The sequence below is a fragment of the Gorilla gorilla genome, chromosome 1 (genome assembly GCF_029281585.2).
Source record: "Gorilla gorilla gorilla isolate KB3781 chromosome 1, NHGRI_mGorGor1-v2.1_pri, whole genome shotgun sequence".
Classification (NCBI taxonomy): domain Eukaryota; kingdom Metazoa; phylum Chordata; class Mammalia; order Primates; family Hominidae; genus Gorilla; species Gorilla gorilla.
Genome location: NC_073224.2, coordinates 121569088 through 121585023, shown reverse-complemented (window position 1 = coordinate 121585023; position 15936 = coordinate 121569088). Strand labels below are relative to the sequence as shown.

General features: G+C 43.6%; 1 protein-coding gene across 4 annotated transcripts in view; it reads left to right on the top strand.

Annotated features, from left to right (window-relative positions):
* VTCN1 (V-set domain containing T cell activation inhibitor 1) overlaps positions 1-15936 on the top strand; it is a 68123-nt gene that overhangs the window by 27098 nt on the left and 25089 nt on the right. For 2 of the 4 annotated variants that reach the window (XM_004026434.5, XM_055355851.2), the window contains exon 2: positions 13920-13984. In XM_004026434.5, coding sequence (XP_004026483.2) covers positions 13920-13984 — 65 coding nt within the window. Of the gene's footprint in view, positions 1-3344; positions 3661-11984; positions 12204-13919; positions 13985-15936 lie in introns of those variants that run through there. The other 2 variants (XM_055355849.2, XM_063695891.1) reach the window with 2 other exon arrangements.

Sequence of the window (15936 nt, the reverse complement as noted above, 5' to 3'; positions counted from 1 at the left end):
ATTTCCCAAAACCCCTGAAACCAAGATTTCATTTTAAAGGGCTCCTACTTGGCAGTGAGTCCCCAGCTTGAATGGCCCCTTAGCTTTGTCTCTGGTATTTGGCATGGCTCTGAAGACAGAAGCTTTTGGTCCCTGGAATGCATAGCCAGTGTGCCCAGCACTCTCTTACTGATCTGGACTCATGTGCTGGTTTCATTTTTAGCCTCTGCAAATCTCCCTCATTTTTGTTGCTGGCAAAAATGAAGTACTCAAAAATGTGTGTGTGGTTTTGTCTTTTATTTTTTTCTTTTTATTCAGCATTTCAAGTATTTTTATCAAGGATTTTTTAAAAGGCTATTTAGTATGCACTATTCTGGAAATTTAACTCTTCATTCCCTACAATGTCCTTTCTCTTTTAGAGAAACACTTCTATTTTGCACCTTGTTTGTGGAGAGAAACATCCAAGAGGGCTCAAGTTTAACAAGTATTCAAGCACAGCTATTATGAATCTCTAGGTTCCCTTCTTAGTCACAGCCAACCAGGTCTTCCATGTACAACCCTCCAAGGCATTTTGTTACAATTTATAGCATCAGCAAGATTTCCGATACCACAATTTTTTAAAAGACTGTTTAAAGAGAAAGATACATGATAATTTCTCCCATAAATGGTTTCTCAAAAGTTAAGAATGTGTTAGTTTCTCTCAGTAGCACAGCATGGATATTTATTTATTCATTAATTCAACATATTTTAAAGACTATGTGCTAGACGCTCCAAGGGAAGCAGTCTGTAAGGTGGGGCATTTATTCAACAAGCATTTGGTAAGTTCCTCGCATGTTCCAAGAACTTGAAAAATAATAGGAACGAAGGCATGGAGGCAAGAAGCAGCCTGGCGTAGTCAGGGACCCAGAGTGGTTTAGAATGGATGGAGTGTGGAGGTGACGGGAGATGGGAGAAAGTAGTCACAGGTTTATATAAACTCTTCTTGAGCTTATATTTTTATTCAAACTTTCAGGTTTAGTATGCTTTCTTCGCTTTCTATGCTTAAATCAATACTGTATATTTTAATCTTATTCTTTTTCTTTAAAAAATGGTATCAGAATGTATAGAAGGCTTAGAAAATAAAACAGACATCTTGTGATTCATAAGAGCCCCGTAGCCCATCTCCAGGTCAGTGTCAGGCCCTGGGCTTCAGTGGGTCAGAATGGCAACCAAAGGTGGGGTAGGTACAGGACACAGCACATAGCATCAGGTTGGGAGTCTCTACCAGGGGAATGTTGAAATCTATAGAAGAAAACTAAGATTGGTGCCCTGGAAGTCAGGCTGGACCAGAGAGAAAAGACCAAGTAACAGAATCTGAAATCACGAGGCAGGCCCTGTGTTGAAGGCAGCTCCAGGGAGTAAGAAAACTACAGATTCCAGGCTGGAAGGCCTGGGAAGCTTCCTTTGTGTCTGCTACAGATGGTCAGGACCACGGAAGGGTTCTACATAAGGTTGCCTCCACCCTAGGACAGGGAGTGTCTCCCTGCCTTGGATTTCAGAATGCCCCTTGACATAGGCAGGCAAGGGTTGTTATGGTACCAGAGCAGCCGCAGGGGCTGCAGCCGGGAAATTGCTCAGGCAAGCCAGGCCCTCAAGGGGTGGGTCTGGCAGCCTGATTTTCATACCTAAATTCTCACAAGCTCTACATGGCTACACCTGCAGAACAGGGGCCCAGTCTAAAATATGAGAATGTGGGTCCCAGCAGGCAAGGATTTGCATTGGAACTCCTGGTAGATCTTTTGGAAGACTGAACAGTACATCCTCTACTTACTTCTAGGATACAGTGGTCTGCTTTTCACTGGGAAGACTTTCTGCCATTATAAAATAAAGACAGTGGATGACAGAAGACTTGGAGTGTACAAATATGACATTGTACATAGACAAATCAGACTGCCTAAGACAGGTGTATGGGCTTTCGTACAGAGAAGCTCTGAGGGTAATAGATGTACTTGTTTCCAGCTTTATTAATGAATAAACAGTGCACTGATCCCAGGGCTAGGCTTTCTGAGAAGCAGCCAGCCCAAGTGCTTCTCTGAATCTCTTCAGTGACAGGCACAGGTTTCCTGAAGTCAAGAAAAGGAATGAAATTCAAAACAGTCACGGTGGCTTTAGGGTGTTGCAAAGGTAATCTAGATTACAGCTCACTCTCCCTGTCAGGCCATCCATCTGCCTGAGGCCCAGATCATGGTGACTGATGACCAGGGTGACTGATGACCACGCTGACTGATGACCACACTGACTGATGATCTCGCTGAAATGCACGTCCCTCACAGGGAGCCTGCCCTGTTCTTCCTCTCAGCTCTTTTGGGGCCTAGTTCCCCCTCCCAGCTCCTGTCTCAAACCTTAGTGCCACTCAAGCACTTCCTCCTCTTCCCTTCGCACAGGTTCAGCCTCCTGAGGTTCACCTGCCTTCCCACTCCCTTAAATCCATTTAAAAAAGAGAAGGGAGGGCACGTTCTGGGCTGGCCCTCAGGAAGGAGCCTGAGGCAGGTCAGAGCTGAGCTAGGCTCTGGATGGGCCTGCTTCTCATTACCTGGGAAGAGGTGGAAGGGGGTTCTAAGCAGAGAGCAACTGGGCAGTGAACAGTCTGATGAGAATACAGGGATTCCTAAAGGGAGAAGGGTTAGAAAAATAGCTTGGTGCATTTAAGTGTGGTCTTAAATTCTAGGATCAGTTTCAACTTTCCTTTTCCTTTTCCATGACCACCAGTCAAGAACAGTTTGAACTTTCATAAGCAATCAGGAGTTACTTAAATTTGGGAATAGTGAAAAGTAAAAATAAGCATTTACTTTTTTTTTTTTTTTTTTTGTAAAGACAGGGTCTCACTATGTTGCCCAGGCTGGTTTCCAACTCCTGGCCTCAAGCAATTCTCCCACCTTGGCCTCCCAAAGTGTTAGGACTACAGGCATGAACCACCACTCCTAGCCAAGAATTAACATTTATAGTTTTAAAATAACAGCTAATATTTACATTTTGTAAGGAAGAGTTTGTTTCTTTGGAGCCTCATGATAGCCCTGTGGAAAAAGTCATGTTGAATCTGGAGGCAGGTATAGGATGAATTGCAGTGTTGCCCAACTGTTCATGTCTCCTGCTCCTGTGGAGCCCCCATTAGGAAATGCCGGGTTCTCTGTAGAGTGGATAAGGGGAGGAATAGCAGCAGCTTCTTTTTGTTGCATCCATTCCAGAAATGATCAGGCTGTCCCTGAGCAGTGCTCCTGCCCTTATCTATGGCTGGGCTGGAGGAGGAGAGGTGAGCAGAAGTGGAGAGAGGCGGGGAGAGCAAGGGGATGCCAAGATTATGGTGGGGAGGAGTTGGTGAATGGACAGCAGCCAGGACAACAGCCAACCATGAAAAGAAGTGTTCATTAGCAGCCAGACCCCACCCAGGTGCTGTGAGCACCCCTGTAATCTCTCTTAACCTCCACTTTGGAAGACACACAATTAGGCTGTTTTTGTTCACGTGGCAGAGACTGCTTATGGGATACTCAGCTTTTCTAACAGTACAGGCCCTTTGTGGGAGGGTCATGAAAGGTTTGGAGTGTGTTTGTTATTCAATACAATGGGATCAGTTATGCTGCTGAAGGAATCTTGTGGAAATGTTTTTTTCTCTGCAGTGAGAATAAGGAGGAGCAGGAAATACAGGTATGATTACGAAAAGGACTGGTAATCAACCTTACATTGCCTTTTGTCTCGCTCTGCTTGTGCCAGTGACAAATAGTGTGCACAATGATGATGAAGAAATGCTAATGCATGCTTATGGCAATCAGGGTGATGCTATAAATAGGACAGGCTTAAGAATAAAATAGAATGGCTTTGCTGCAAACTCAAATATGGTTTAAGGAAAGGTGTCTATTTGTTAACAGTGTGAAATTTTCCACCTGATGCTCATGCCCCTTCCAGTTTTCCTTCCAGAGTCCCAAATGAAAGACACTTCCTGGGGGGGAGAGAAATTTTTTTCAATCTATGTAAGATTGTATGTGCTGTCCTTCCATCAGTTACAACTGTACAAACACAAGCCTAGCCACTGATTCAAATCCCAAGATTTACAAATCTTTTGATTAATATAAAATATGGGATAATGGTTAAGACCAATGATGATGGCATCTGAGACCTGAGTCTAATCCTGCTCTCTTTAATTTCCCAGGACTGAGTCCTCAGGGGAATTACTTAACATTAGGCCTCAGCTTCCTCATCTATAAAACAAAGATAATAGTATCTATCTCCGTAGGTTGTCATAGGGATTAGATTAGATAGATGAGGCAATGTACTCAAATAAATATTAGCTCTCATTCTTATATGATTAACAAAGGTTTTAGGAGGCATGTGCAGACAAAGCCAAGGCCACAGCAAATCCCAGGGAATATCAAATTACAGAATCATGTAACTAATTATTTGGAAGGGCCTTTCAAAATTGTTTGAAGCTTTATCTGGTACTAGAAACTTTTCCCACCCCCTGTGTGTTTACCCAGTCCCTGCTTGCACATGCATTTGCAGGCCAGTCTCAGCGAGCTCTGTTGGAAAGTTCCTCCGTATTTTGAGTCTAAATCTAATCTCCTAGAACTTTCACTCAGTGCCTCTGTTTCTTCCTCCAGAGTGATGGAGAACAGGCCAAACACCACCTTTCAAATACTGAAATTATATCACTATATTTAGTCTTCTTTAAATTAAACCACCCTAGTTCCTTCAACTATTTTTCAAAAAACATGATTTCTAGTCATATCACCGCCCTGATTTCACTTCTTCTAAATCAGTGGTTCTCAGCTGGGGTGACACGTCTGGAAACATTTTTGGTCGACACAACAAGGGTAGTGTTGGTACTGGTATCTGGAAATTACAGGCCAGGAATGCTGCTAAACATGCTACAGTGCACAGGATGACCCCCAATAACAAAGAATTATCTAGCACAAATAGTTCGTAGTACGGAGTTTGAGAAACCCTCTTCTAAGTATGCATGTTAATCAGTGTTCTTTTTAAAGTGTGGGCCAAAAATGTGCATGGATGAGTGTCAGCTAACATTGCTATTGTACTGCCACTACATTGCTATTAAATTAGCCTGAGATTCCCGTGGTTTTGTAGCTAGCAGTGAATTAAAGCCTCCTTTCATGTGTTTCTGCTAACCCAGGGATGGAATACACAGGGCCCATGTGCTCACTTAGAAAACATTCATAAGGCTGGGTGTGGTGGCTCATGCCTATAATCCTAATACTTTAGAGGCCAAGGTGGGAGGATTGCTTGATGCCAGGAGTTTGAGACCAGCTTGGGCCACATAGTGAAACCCTGTCTCTACATGAAATAAAATTAGCTGAGCGTCGTGGCACATGTCTGTAGTCCCAGCTACTCAAGAGGCTAAAGCGAGAGGATTGCTTGAGCCTAGGAGTTCAAGGCTACAGTGAGATATGATTGTGCAACTGCACTGCAGTCAGGGGAATAGAGCCGGGCCCTGTCTCTGAAAAAAAAAAAAAAAAAAAAAAACGAAAGAAAGAAAAGAAAACACTGAAGGCCAGGTGCGGTGCAGTGGCTCACGCCTGCAATCCCAGCACTTTGGGAGGCTGAGGTGGGTGGATCACTTGAGGTCAGGAATTTGAGACCAGACTGGCCAACACAGTGAAATCCCATCTCTACTAAAAATACAAAAAATTAGCCAGGCATGGTGGCACATGCCTGTAATCCCAGCTACTCAGGAGGCTAAGGCAGGAGAATTGCTTGAACCCAGGAGGCGGAGGTTGCAGTGAGCCAAGATCACGACACTGCACTCCAGCCTGGGTCACAGAGAGAGACTCCATCTCAAAAAAAAAAAAAAAAAAAAAAAAAAGAACAAAAACACGCAGCCAGGTGTGCCTGTAATCCCCACATTTTGGGAGACCAAAATGGGAGGATCACTTGAGGCTAGGAGTTTGAGACCAGCCTGGGCAACATAGTGAGAACTTGTCTCTACAATTTTTTTTTTTTAATTAGCTGGGTGGTATGCACCTGTGGTGGTGTACACCTGTAGTCCCAGCTACTTGGGGGAGGTGTAGTGGAAGGATTGCTTGAGTGTGGGAGGCCAAGGCTGCAGTGACCCATCATCGCACCACTGCACTCCAGCATGGGCAACAAAATGAGGCTGTCACCACCCCCCGCCCACCCCACCAAAAAAAAAAAAAGAAAAGAAAACACTCATTAGTGGTGGCACTCTTCCCTGTGAGCACAGAGGCAATCTTGCAGTCTTTTTCAACACAATATTCTAAGCCACCACTACCAGTCATTCAAATGATCGTTGGCATACAAGATGAAATCTTTCTGCCAGCCATGTTACCCTAGTTTTGCAGTGTTGGGACCCAGGTCATGATTTAATTCTGGGGCCTGTGCTTTGGAAGAATCCACTAAACTGTGCTGTGATTCTTGGGGGTAGCTAGAAAGAAAAGAGGATGCTTCAACCTGATACTCAACAGCAGCCAAGTCTCTTATATGCAATTCCCCAAAATTCCTTTCCCAAATACAAAGCCTGGCCATCTGCTGCCATGTTGATGGAGCAGGGGCTGCCCAGAAAGGATGCCCTGTCTCTTCCACACACACCCCTCAAGCCCCACATAACGACTCCTCCTCATTGCCAAGTTCTCCTCAAGCCTGCACTCACCATTCCTGATGCTTCTGTTCTCGGTTTCCTGGACCAAAGCCAGCCTTGACTTTACCAGTATAAAGAGATACAGGGAGAGGGGTAGAGGCCAGGAAACATACTCTACACCTTGAATTCTTCAGCAAAACAAAAACTGGAGTAGACAACAATCTAAGCTTCTCAGAAACCTGAAACCTATGCTAATCAATATCTAGGAAATGGTTAGTTTTACCTTGAAGCCCAATGCTTTATTCCATATAGCATTTAAAATAATTCCTTTTCCCCTTTATAGGAAATACTTTTTCCCCATAAAGAAATTTCCTTTCCCGCTTTTAATCTCCTTTTTGCTTTTTTGTTTTTTTGGTTTTTTTGAAATGGAGTCTTGCTCTGTTGCCCAGGCTGGAGTGCAATGTCACGATCTCGGCTCACGGCAGCCTTCGCCTCCTGGGTTCAAACGATTATCCTGCCTCAGCCTCCCGAGTAGCTGGGACTACGCATGCACACCACCACGCTCGGCTACTTTTTGCATTTTTAGTAGAGACGGGCTTTCACCATGTTGGCCAGGCTGGTATCAAATTCCTGACCTCAAGTGCTCTGCCCTCCTCGGCCTCCCAAAGTGCTGGGATTACAAGCATGAGCCACCACACCCAGCCTTAATCTCCTCTTTGGATAGGCTGAAGTAAATGTCTTTAATTTCAGCATTCTTTATAAACCTAGTCACCTCGTTGGTTTGTGAACAATGTAATATGTTCGCTGCAACTTGATTTACTCAAATATCCTGCTTGGTATATTCAAATAAATCACACATTTGCAAAACTAGTCTAGTTTTCAGGGTTTTAAACATTTATCAATCACACGAGTGGAGCTAAACTAATGATCTAAAAGGAATGTGGTATCTCCGAGTTCTGTTAGTATTTGAGAAGGAGGCAGAAACTCAAGAACATAGAAACCATTCATGTTTGAATAAAACAAAAAGCATTTTATGTTTTCCAGACTGAGCATTTTGAGCTTTCCACACTGTGTAGCAGATCCAGAAAGCTCTTGTTTTTAGAAAAGGTGCTCGAGGAGGTGACAGGAGCCTTCCAAACATGAGGCCTCCTGCCACTTTTTCTAGAAGTATAGCATGTAGTTAAGACCTCAAGTCTGTAAGTCATACTCCCTCAAATTGAAACCTGACATTCCCACCTTCCAGCTGTGACAGCTTCATCTGTTACTTAAGCTAAGCCTCAGTTTCCCCACATGTAAAAAGGTAATGAGAGTAGTACTTACCTCATGGGGTTGCTGTAGGGTTGAACGAGAAACAATATAATGAAGCATTATGCCTGATAAGCATCGGCTCTTGTTATGCCATGCCATGGACCTCTGATAAATGAAAGGTTGTTTAAGAGATAGGTGTCTCTGGCCAGGCATGGTGGCTCACACCTGTAATCCCAGCACTTTGGGAGGCAGAGGCAGGTGGATCACCTGAAGTCAGGAGTTCAAGACCAGCCTGGCCAACATGGTGAAACCCTGTCTCTACTAAAAATAAAAAATTAGCCGGGCGTGGTGGCACGTGCCTGTAATCCCAGCTACTAGGGAAGCTGAGACAGGAGAATCGCTTGAACCTGGGAGGCGGAGGTTGCAGTGAACTGAGATCATGCCAGCGCACTCCAGCCTGGGCAACAGAGTGAAACTCCATCTCAAAAAAAAAAAAAAAAAAAAAGAGAGATAGGTATCTCTCTTCTGGTTTATTTTTTGGTGTGTGATACAGTAATACAGCCTGTCTGCTGCAGTATATGTTTCTATAGCATCAATGAGCTCATGTGTGGTTGAAAAACGGGAATGATGGCAGGACAACATGGATGTTGTGTTGGTTCACATGCCTTTTCTTTCAAAGCAAGGAGAGTTGAAATAGCAGAATAGAATGAGAACTTCGGTGGGAAAAGCTTAGCATGGCTTTCAGTTCTATTTTTATTTTATGAAAAAGAATTTTTTTGAATGAACATCTGCACACGGGGCTCCCTCTCCAGAGAAGTACATCCTACCCTTGCATGTCCTAGGCTGCACATCCGCTGCACCCACCTTCACAGCGACCACGCCGGCTCACAGCACCCAGCAGCAGGAGTGTTTATTTTATTATATCTGTGCATTTTTTATATCCCCTGAAGTAGTTTCTGGCCCTACTGAGTGCCTGCCTTGTCTGTCTAAGTTATCTCCCGAGGTACTAGTTATTGTTTCTGTTAGTAAACTAATTACAAAGTCTCATAGGTTTCGAGCGCTCTGCCTTTAAGCCTATTTTCCCCCATAAGTCCTGTTACCTTTATTGTGAATGTGAGGCTTTTCAGGAATGTGCATATGTTTTAACAAAGGCCCAATTTCTTTCACATGCTGCAGAAGGCGGCAGCAGCTGAAGCAGGCATGTGAGGGAATCGAACCAGGCCCTCCTCAGGAATGGAGACAGAATTCCAGGCTGCAAACTGCTCCTTCACCTGGAAGGCTCTGGGTTCTGCAGCCTCTGAAAGCACCTTCCCAGCCCACAGCCCAGAGCACTAAAGTGCAATGCTTAGATCCTGACCCCCTGCACCCCCAGTGCAGCAGAAATAATACCTTTTCTGTGTGTTTCTGCCTTGGACAGAGAGTGTGTAACAGCATGGATCAGCTCAATATATTTCTGAATAAAGCCTTTCTCTTCACTTTCTTTGAAATTTGTTCATGTAAATGCACTTTGATTATCTCCGTTTCCCCTGGGTTTAAATTCTTCCTACCTCCCTAGATCTTGGCTCATTGTAATCCCCACCTCCCGGGCTCAAGCAATTCTCCTGCCCCAGCCTCCCGAGTAGCTGGGATTATAGGCACATGCCACCACACCCAGCTAATTTTTGTATCTTTAGTAGAGACAGGGTTTCACCATGTTGGCCAGGCTGGTCTTGAACTCCTGACCTCAGGTAATCCGCTCGCCTCTGCCTCCCAAAGTGCTGGGATTACAGCCGTGAGTCACCGCGCCTGGCCTGTTCGTTTCTTTACTAAAGCCCTGATCACATTCTGCCTCAGATTATTACAAAGGTTTGTGTGTATGTCACGTCAGTTTAACTATAAGCTTCTTGAGGGCAGGGACCTTGTTTATATCATCTCTCCATTTCTTTCATATTGACTAGCACTATGTCTTTCACATAGTAAGTACTTAATAAATGTTTACTGAATGAGCAAGTCCTCCAAAAGCATTGATTTTTATTTGGGCCCTTTTGTAATGAGTGGGTACCAAAAGTACACTGTGAATCCCAGTGCAGTGGTTAGAAGACATAGTTTTGCATTAAAAATTTCCTGCAGCATAGTTATTGGAAACCATTGAGGGGAAAGCAAAGATCAGAAAGCAATGTAAGAGCCCCTGAAGTGAAATATTTTTTCATCTTTCTAAAAAATTAATAAGCAATAGACAAGAATTAATTTGGCTGCTCTGGTAGTTCCTGCTTCTCTTTCCAAGGCTCTGGAAGTTGAATTGTTTCCCAAGGGAATACTAGCTCAGAACAAACCTCACGGTGATTCCTGCTCCAATAGGGAATTTGGTGACAGATGGCAGGGTTCTGTTTTCACAGTGAGGGAAACGTGGGCCTGGTGTGATGGAGGGGCTCAGGAGCTTTGGCCGAAATACACAACTTCCACTGTCCCCCCCTCTTCTTGGCAAGGGCCCAAGTATCTGTTCAGCGTCGCTGTTCAGGTCCCCTCCCGTAAAAGTCACAGCTTTTAATAATAAACTTACAGCAATAGTTTATACGTAAAATTTATTTATAGTTAAAAGTAGTGTATGAATAGCCCTTTCTGAATAATGCCACATTTATTATGTAATTTGATCCTGAAACAACCTTTTTGTATTAGTTTGCTAGTGCTGTTGTAACCAAGTACTGAAAACCAGGTGGCTTAGAAATGGAAATGTATTATCTCACAGCTCTAGAGGCTGGAGGCCAGGATGGACATGTCTGCAGGATTTGTTACCTGTGAGAGCAGTGAAAGAGAATCCATTGCATCTCTCTCCCAGATTCTGGAGTTTTGCTGGCAACCTTTGGTGTTCCTTGAGTTGTAGATCTCTGCTTTCATCTTTACATGGTGTTTTGTGTGTGTGTGTGTGTGTGTGTGTGTTCATCTGTGTCCAAATTTCCCCTTTTTATAAGTACACCAGCCATATTGGATTAAGAATTAACCACTACCCTACTCTGGTATGACCTTAACTAATTACATCTGCAATAGTGTCTGGAATTTATTCCTTCTGGTGGGTTCATGGTCTTGCTGACTTCAAGAATGAAGCCGCTGACCTCGCGGTGAGTGTTACAGCTCTTAAAGGTGGCGCGTCCAGAGTTGTTTGTTCCGGAGTTGTTTGTTCCTCCCGGTGGGTTCGTGGTCTCTCTGACTTCAGGAATGAAGCTGCGGACCTTCACGGTAAGTGTTACAGCTCATAAAGGTAGTGCAGACCCAAAGAGGGAGCAGCAGCAAGATTTACTGTGAAGAGCGAAAGAACAAAGCTTCCACAGCATGGAAGGGGACGGGAGGAGTTTGCCGCTGCTGTCTGGGGTGCCCAGCTTTTATTCCCTTATTTGGCCTCACCCACGTCCTGCTGATTGGTCCATTTTACAGAGTGCTGATCCGTGCGTTTACAATCCTTTAGCTAAATACAGAGTGCTGATTGGTGCATTTTTACAGAGTGCTGATTGGTGCATTTACAATCCTTCAGACAGAAAAGTTCTCCAAGTCTCCACTCGACCTAGGAAGTCCAGCTGGCTTCACCTCTCACAATGACCCCATTAGTAAGTAAAGGCACACTCTGAGGTACTTGGGGTTAGGACTTCAACATGTGAATGTGGGGGGGGACACATGCAACCTTTATAATAGGTAAAGCAGGAATTACTCTGTTTCCCACTTTACAAAAAAAGAAAATAAGCCTCAGAGCGATGAAGTATTTTATCCAAAGTAAATGAAAACCCTAGGCCACACACAAGTCGGCTGCCTGTGTCAGTAGTCAAAGACAGCAGATGGTGCCTCTCGCTATGACTTTATCTAGCTGTTCTCACTCTCTTGGACCAGTAAGAACTGAGGCTACACTGAGGTGTGGAAAAAGAGGAGCAGTGGCCAAATATGGTCTCCCCTTGGAATCAATTTAGCAGATGCCCTATTATTTAAAGCTTCGCTTGCTGCCTTGTGGCTGCACCTTGTGAGGGCTTGGCCTGCAGGGGAACTGTTGTTTCTGTCTGGTGGGCCCATTCCTGAGCCATAGGAGGCTGGGAACAATGAGCCTATTCAGGGCAGAAAGTGCAAAGCCCCGCGTTTCATTTTTCTCTCTATAGCATCGTTCTTTGCCTCCCTGTGCCTTTCTTTTGTCCTGCCTATTGAGTAACATCAGCGTGGGTGTTGGGAGCGTGTGAATTGGCAGCCGTGTGAGAGGGCGGCTGAGGACGTCTGACCGATGATGTATGCGCCAGGACAGGCAGCAACGGGCGAGCTTCCCAGGAACCACTTTGACCTATGCCTTCTGCTCTGCCTGAGTCACTCTCACGAGCTAAAGCAGGTGACCCCTCATGGAGTGCTTGTTCCCCTTGGCAAAGAAAAGGGACACGCCCCATCGGTGAGCTCCTACCCTTGGTACACTTGGAGGGAGTTGAGTACAGATTTAAGAGACAAATTCTAATCTCTGCTCTGCCACTTACCAACTGTGTGACTTTAGGGAAGATGCTTAATCTCCCTGTGTCACTTCCCCATCTATAAAATGGAGACAATAAAATTTGTTCTCCTCCTAAGGTTACTAAATGGATAATTGATATAAGTTATACATGCTGCTTGGCTGGAACAACATGTCTGCCATATAATTCTAGCACTTAGTACATGTAAGCAATACTTCCTTATTTGTTTATTTAGTTTCCCAGGTGTTATTTGTTAATCTGTTCATTAAAAATTGGTGAGGATCCACCAGTTAGAATGCTGATAATTAAAAAGTCAGGAAACAACACATGCAGGCGAGGCTGTGGAGAAATAGGAACGCTTTTACACTGTTGGTAGGAGTGTAAATTAGCTCAACCATTGTAGAAGACAGTGTGGTGATTCCTTAAGGATCTAGAACCAGAAGTACCATTTGACCCAGCAATCCCATTACTGGGTATATACCCAAAGGATTATAAATCATTCTACTATAGAGATACATGCACACATGTGGTTACTGCAGCACTATTTACAATAGCAAAGACTTGGAACCAACCCAAATGTCCATCAATGATAGGCTGGATAAAGAAAATGTGGCACGTATACACCATAGAATACTATGCAGCCATAAAAAAGAATGAGTTCATGTCCTTTGCAGGAACATGGATGAAGCTGGAAACCATCATTCTCAGCAAACTAACACAGGAACAGAAAACCAAACACCACATGTTCTCACTCATAAATGGGAGTTGAACAATGAGAACACATGGATACAGGAAGGGGAACATTACACACTGAGGCCTGTCGGGGGGCTGGGGGCAAGGGGAGGGAGAGCATTAGGACAAATAATGCATGCAGGTCTTAAAACCTAGAAGACGGGTTGATAGGTGCAGCAAACCACCATGACACATGTGTACCTATGTAACAAACCTGCACGTTCTGCACATGTATCCCAGAACTTAAAGTAAAATAAAATAAAAAATAATTGGTGAGGATTATATCAAAACACAGTGGTTGTATTTAGATGATGGGATTACAGGTGATTTATTTGTCTCATTTTTGCTTGTTTATATTTTCTAAACTTTCTGTAGTAAATATGTTTTTGTTTTTGTTTTTTTAATAGAAAACAGACTCCCACTGATGACTTACGGAGTGCAGTAGATGAGGTGTGAGTGGGTACAAAGTGAAGATGTGACCATTGTCCTTAATGGAGTTTAAAGTCTATGGAAGGAGATAAGACAGGGAGACAAATGACACAAGAGAGTGGACAGTGATGCTCAGGGAAGGCTGGGAACAGGACCAGTCCTTCTCAAGTGGCACCTGGCATTAAAGAAGTGTTTTCATCATTCTTGCCCCAACAGTCTCCATATAGGGTCTTCCCTAATCTGGAAATAGGACAGTAAATGGCACAGTCAGAGGCAAGGGTCACTCTTTTCATTGATCCCAGAGCCCCAGGGGGATGGGGATGGAATTGCTGAAATTCCTTTCTAAGGTACCTGTTTCTAGGAAGAAGTTTATGTGGAAGAAAAAGTTGAGATGCTTTATGTAACTCATCTTATCCACAACAGATTTGTACCCCAGTTGCAAAGCAGCACATCAAGAGGAATGGAGAGGTAATTTTCTGTTTCTCTCTCTCTTCCCATAGCATAATTAGCATCATCATTATTCTGGCTGGAGCAATTGCACTCATCATTGGCTTTGGTATTTCAGGTATGTGATTTCTTGCATTACTACAATCTATTCACCCCTCACCATTAAACTCCTAATCACTCAGTGCGTTAGCATGGAAAGAGCCCAGAGCTTTGACCCAGAAAACCTCAGAGTATAGCATTCATTCTTCTACTTCTTGTACTTTCTCTACATTAGTCAGTTAAGTCCTCGACTTCAGTGTCCTCATTTTTTATTATTTATTTATTTATTTTGAGACAGGGTCTGGCTCTGTTGCCCAGGTTGGAGTGCAGTGGCATGATCTCAGCTTACTGCAACCTCCACCTCCTGAGTTCAAGCCACCTTCTCACCTCAGCCTCCCAAGTAGCTAGGACTACAGGCATGTGCACCACCATGCCAGGCTAATTTTTTTATTTTTAGTAGAGATGGGGTTTCACCATGTTGCTCAGGCTGGTCTCAAACTCCTGAGCTCAAGCAATCCACCTGCCTCGGCCTCCCAAAGTGCTGGGATTGCCAGCCTGAGCCACCGTGCCCAGGCTAGTTTCCTCATTTTTGAGTGGGGAGATACTGTCAACATCACCAGTTAGTTGAGATAATCAAATGAGATGTTTATCAGTAGTCTACCTATCAGTCAGTGCTGAAGATGTCATTCTGGGATCATAGGTAAAGTGCTGCCTCTGAGCCATTCTGTCAGTGGTTGGCCTGGGTAGATGATTTCTTTGCAACGAAGCTTCAGCTGTAGTGTTAAAGAATATCAAGTCTTTGTACACAGGGGTCTTAGGTAAAGAGACAACTGGTCATGACTACTGTACCATGTAGGAAACAGATACCACTGTAGCACAGATGGTTAGTTTCTGAACGTATCTAGCCAATGTCAGTTGCAGAAGAGTCTCTTCACTTTCCTCTTCTGCATAGGCCACTGCTCTGAAGCATCTTTTATGGATGCTGCTTTAATTTTGACACTGAATGAGTTAAGGCTGGCAGCTTTCTTCTCTGAGGCAAATTGACTGCTCTTTTTTTCATAAACCACCTGACTCAGTCCAACACATTCATTTTAACTCAGTCTGTGACCAAAGCTCCGTAACTTTATTTTCTATATTCCAGTGGCCTTTCTGCCACGCTTCTCCAGCGTAGACATGCTGCCACTCAATACTGTCACAAAGTCGAAGCTAAGAAAACTTGCTAGAGTTGTGTTTGCTAGAAAAGACATTCATCCCTTCCCCACTTTCTTTGTCATCAATCATATATATTTTAGGTGAGTTGTGGTGGTTCATGCCTATAATCCCAGCACTATGGGAGGCTGAGGTGGGAGTACTGCTTAAGGCCAGGGTTCAAGACCAGCCTGGGCAACAAAAAGAGACCCTGTCTCTACATTAAAAATAAAAAAAGTAAATAACATGTGTATTTTATCTTCCATTCATTTTTTTCTATTGGGGTATTTGTCTTTCTCTTTTTGATTTGTAGGTAATTCCTTGTATATCATGGATGCAAACTAGTTACAGGTATCACCAAATCTCTTCTACTCTACACTTTGCTTTTTTACTCTCTTAATGATGTTTTTCAATGAGCAGAAGTTCTTACTTTTAATTTTTATTGATCCTTTTCTTTATACTTGGAGCTTTTTGTAACCTGTTTAAGAAATCTTTGCCTATTCCAAGGTCGTGAAGATGTTCTTCTAGATTATCCTGTAGAAGCTTTATTGTTTTGTCTTTCACATTTATATCTGTAAACCATCTCAAGTTAATTTTATATGTAGTACAAGAGAGGGGTCAAGATTCATTTTTTCCTTATGGTATCCAATAAACCCAGCACCATTACTGAACACACTGTCCTTCCCCCACTTCCCTTCAGTACCATCATGGTCGTAAATCACGTATCCAAATGTGTGGGGATCTGTTTCTGAATTCACTAGCCTGTTTCATTCTAATACTGATTTCCTATGTTAATTTATTTATTTTCCTGTTCATAATCTTGGTTGTTTTCTCTCAACCAAG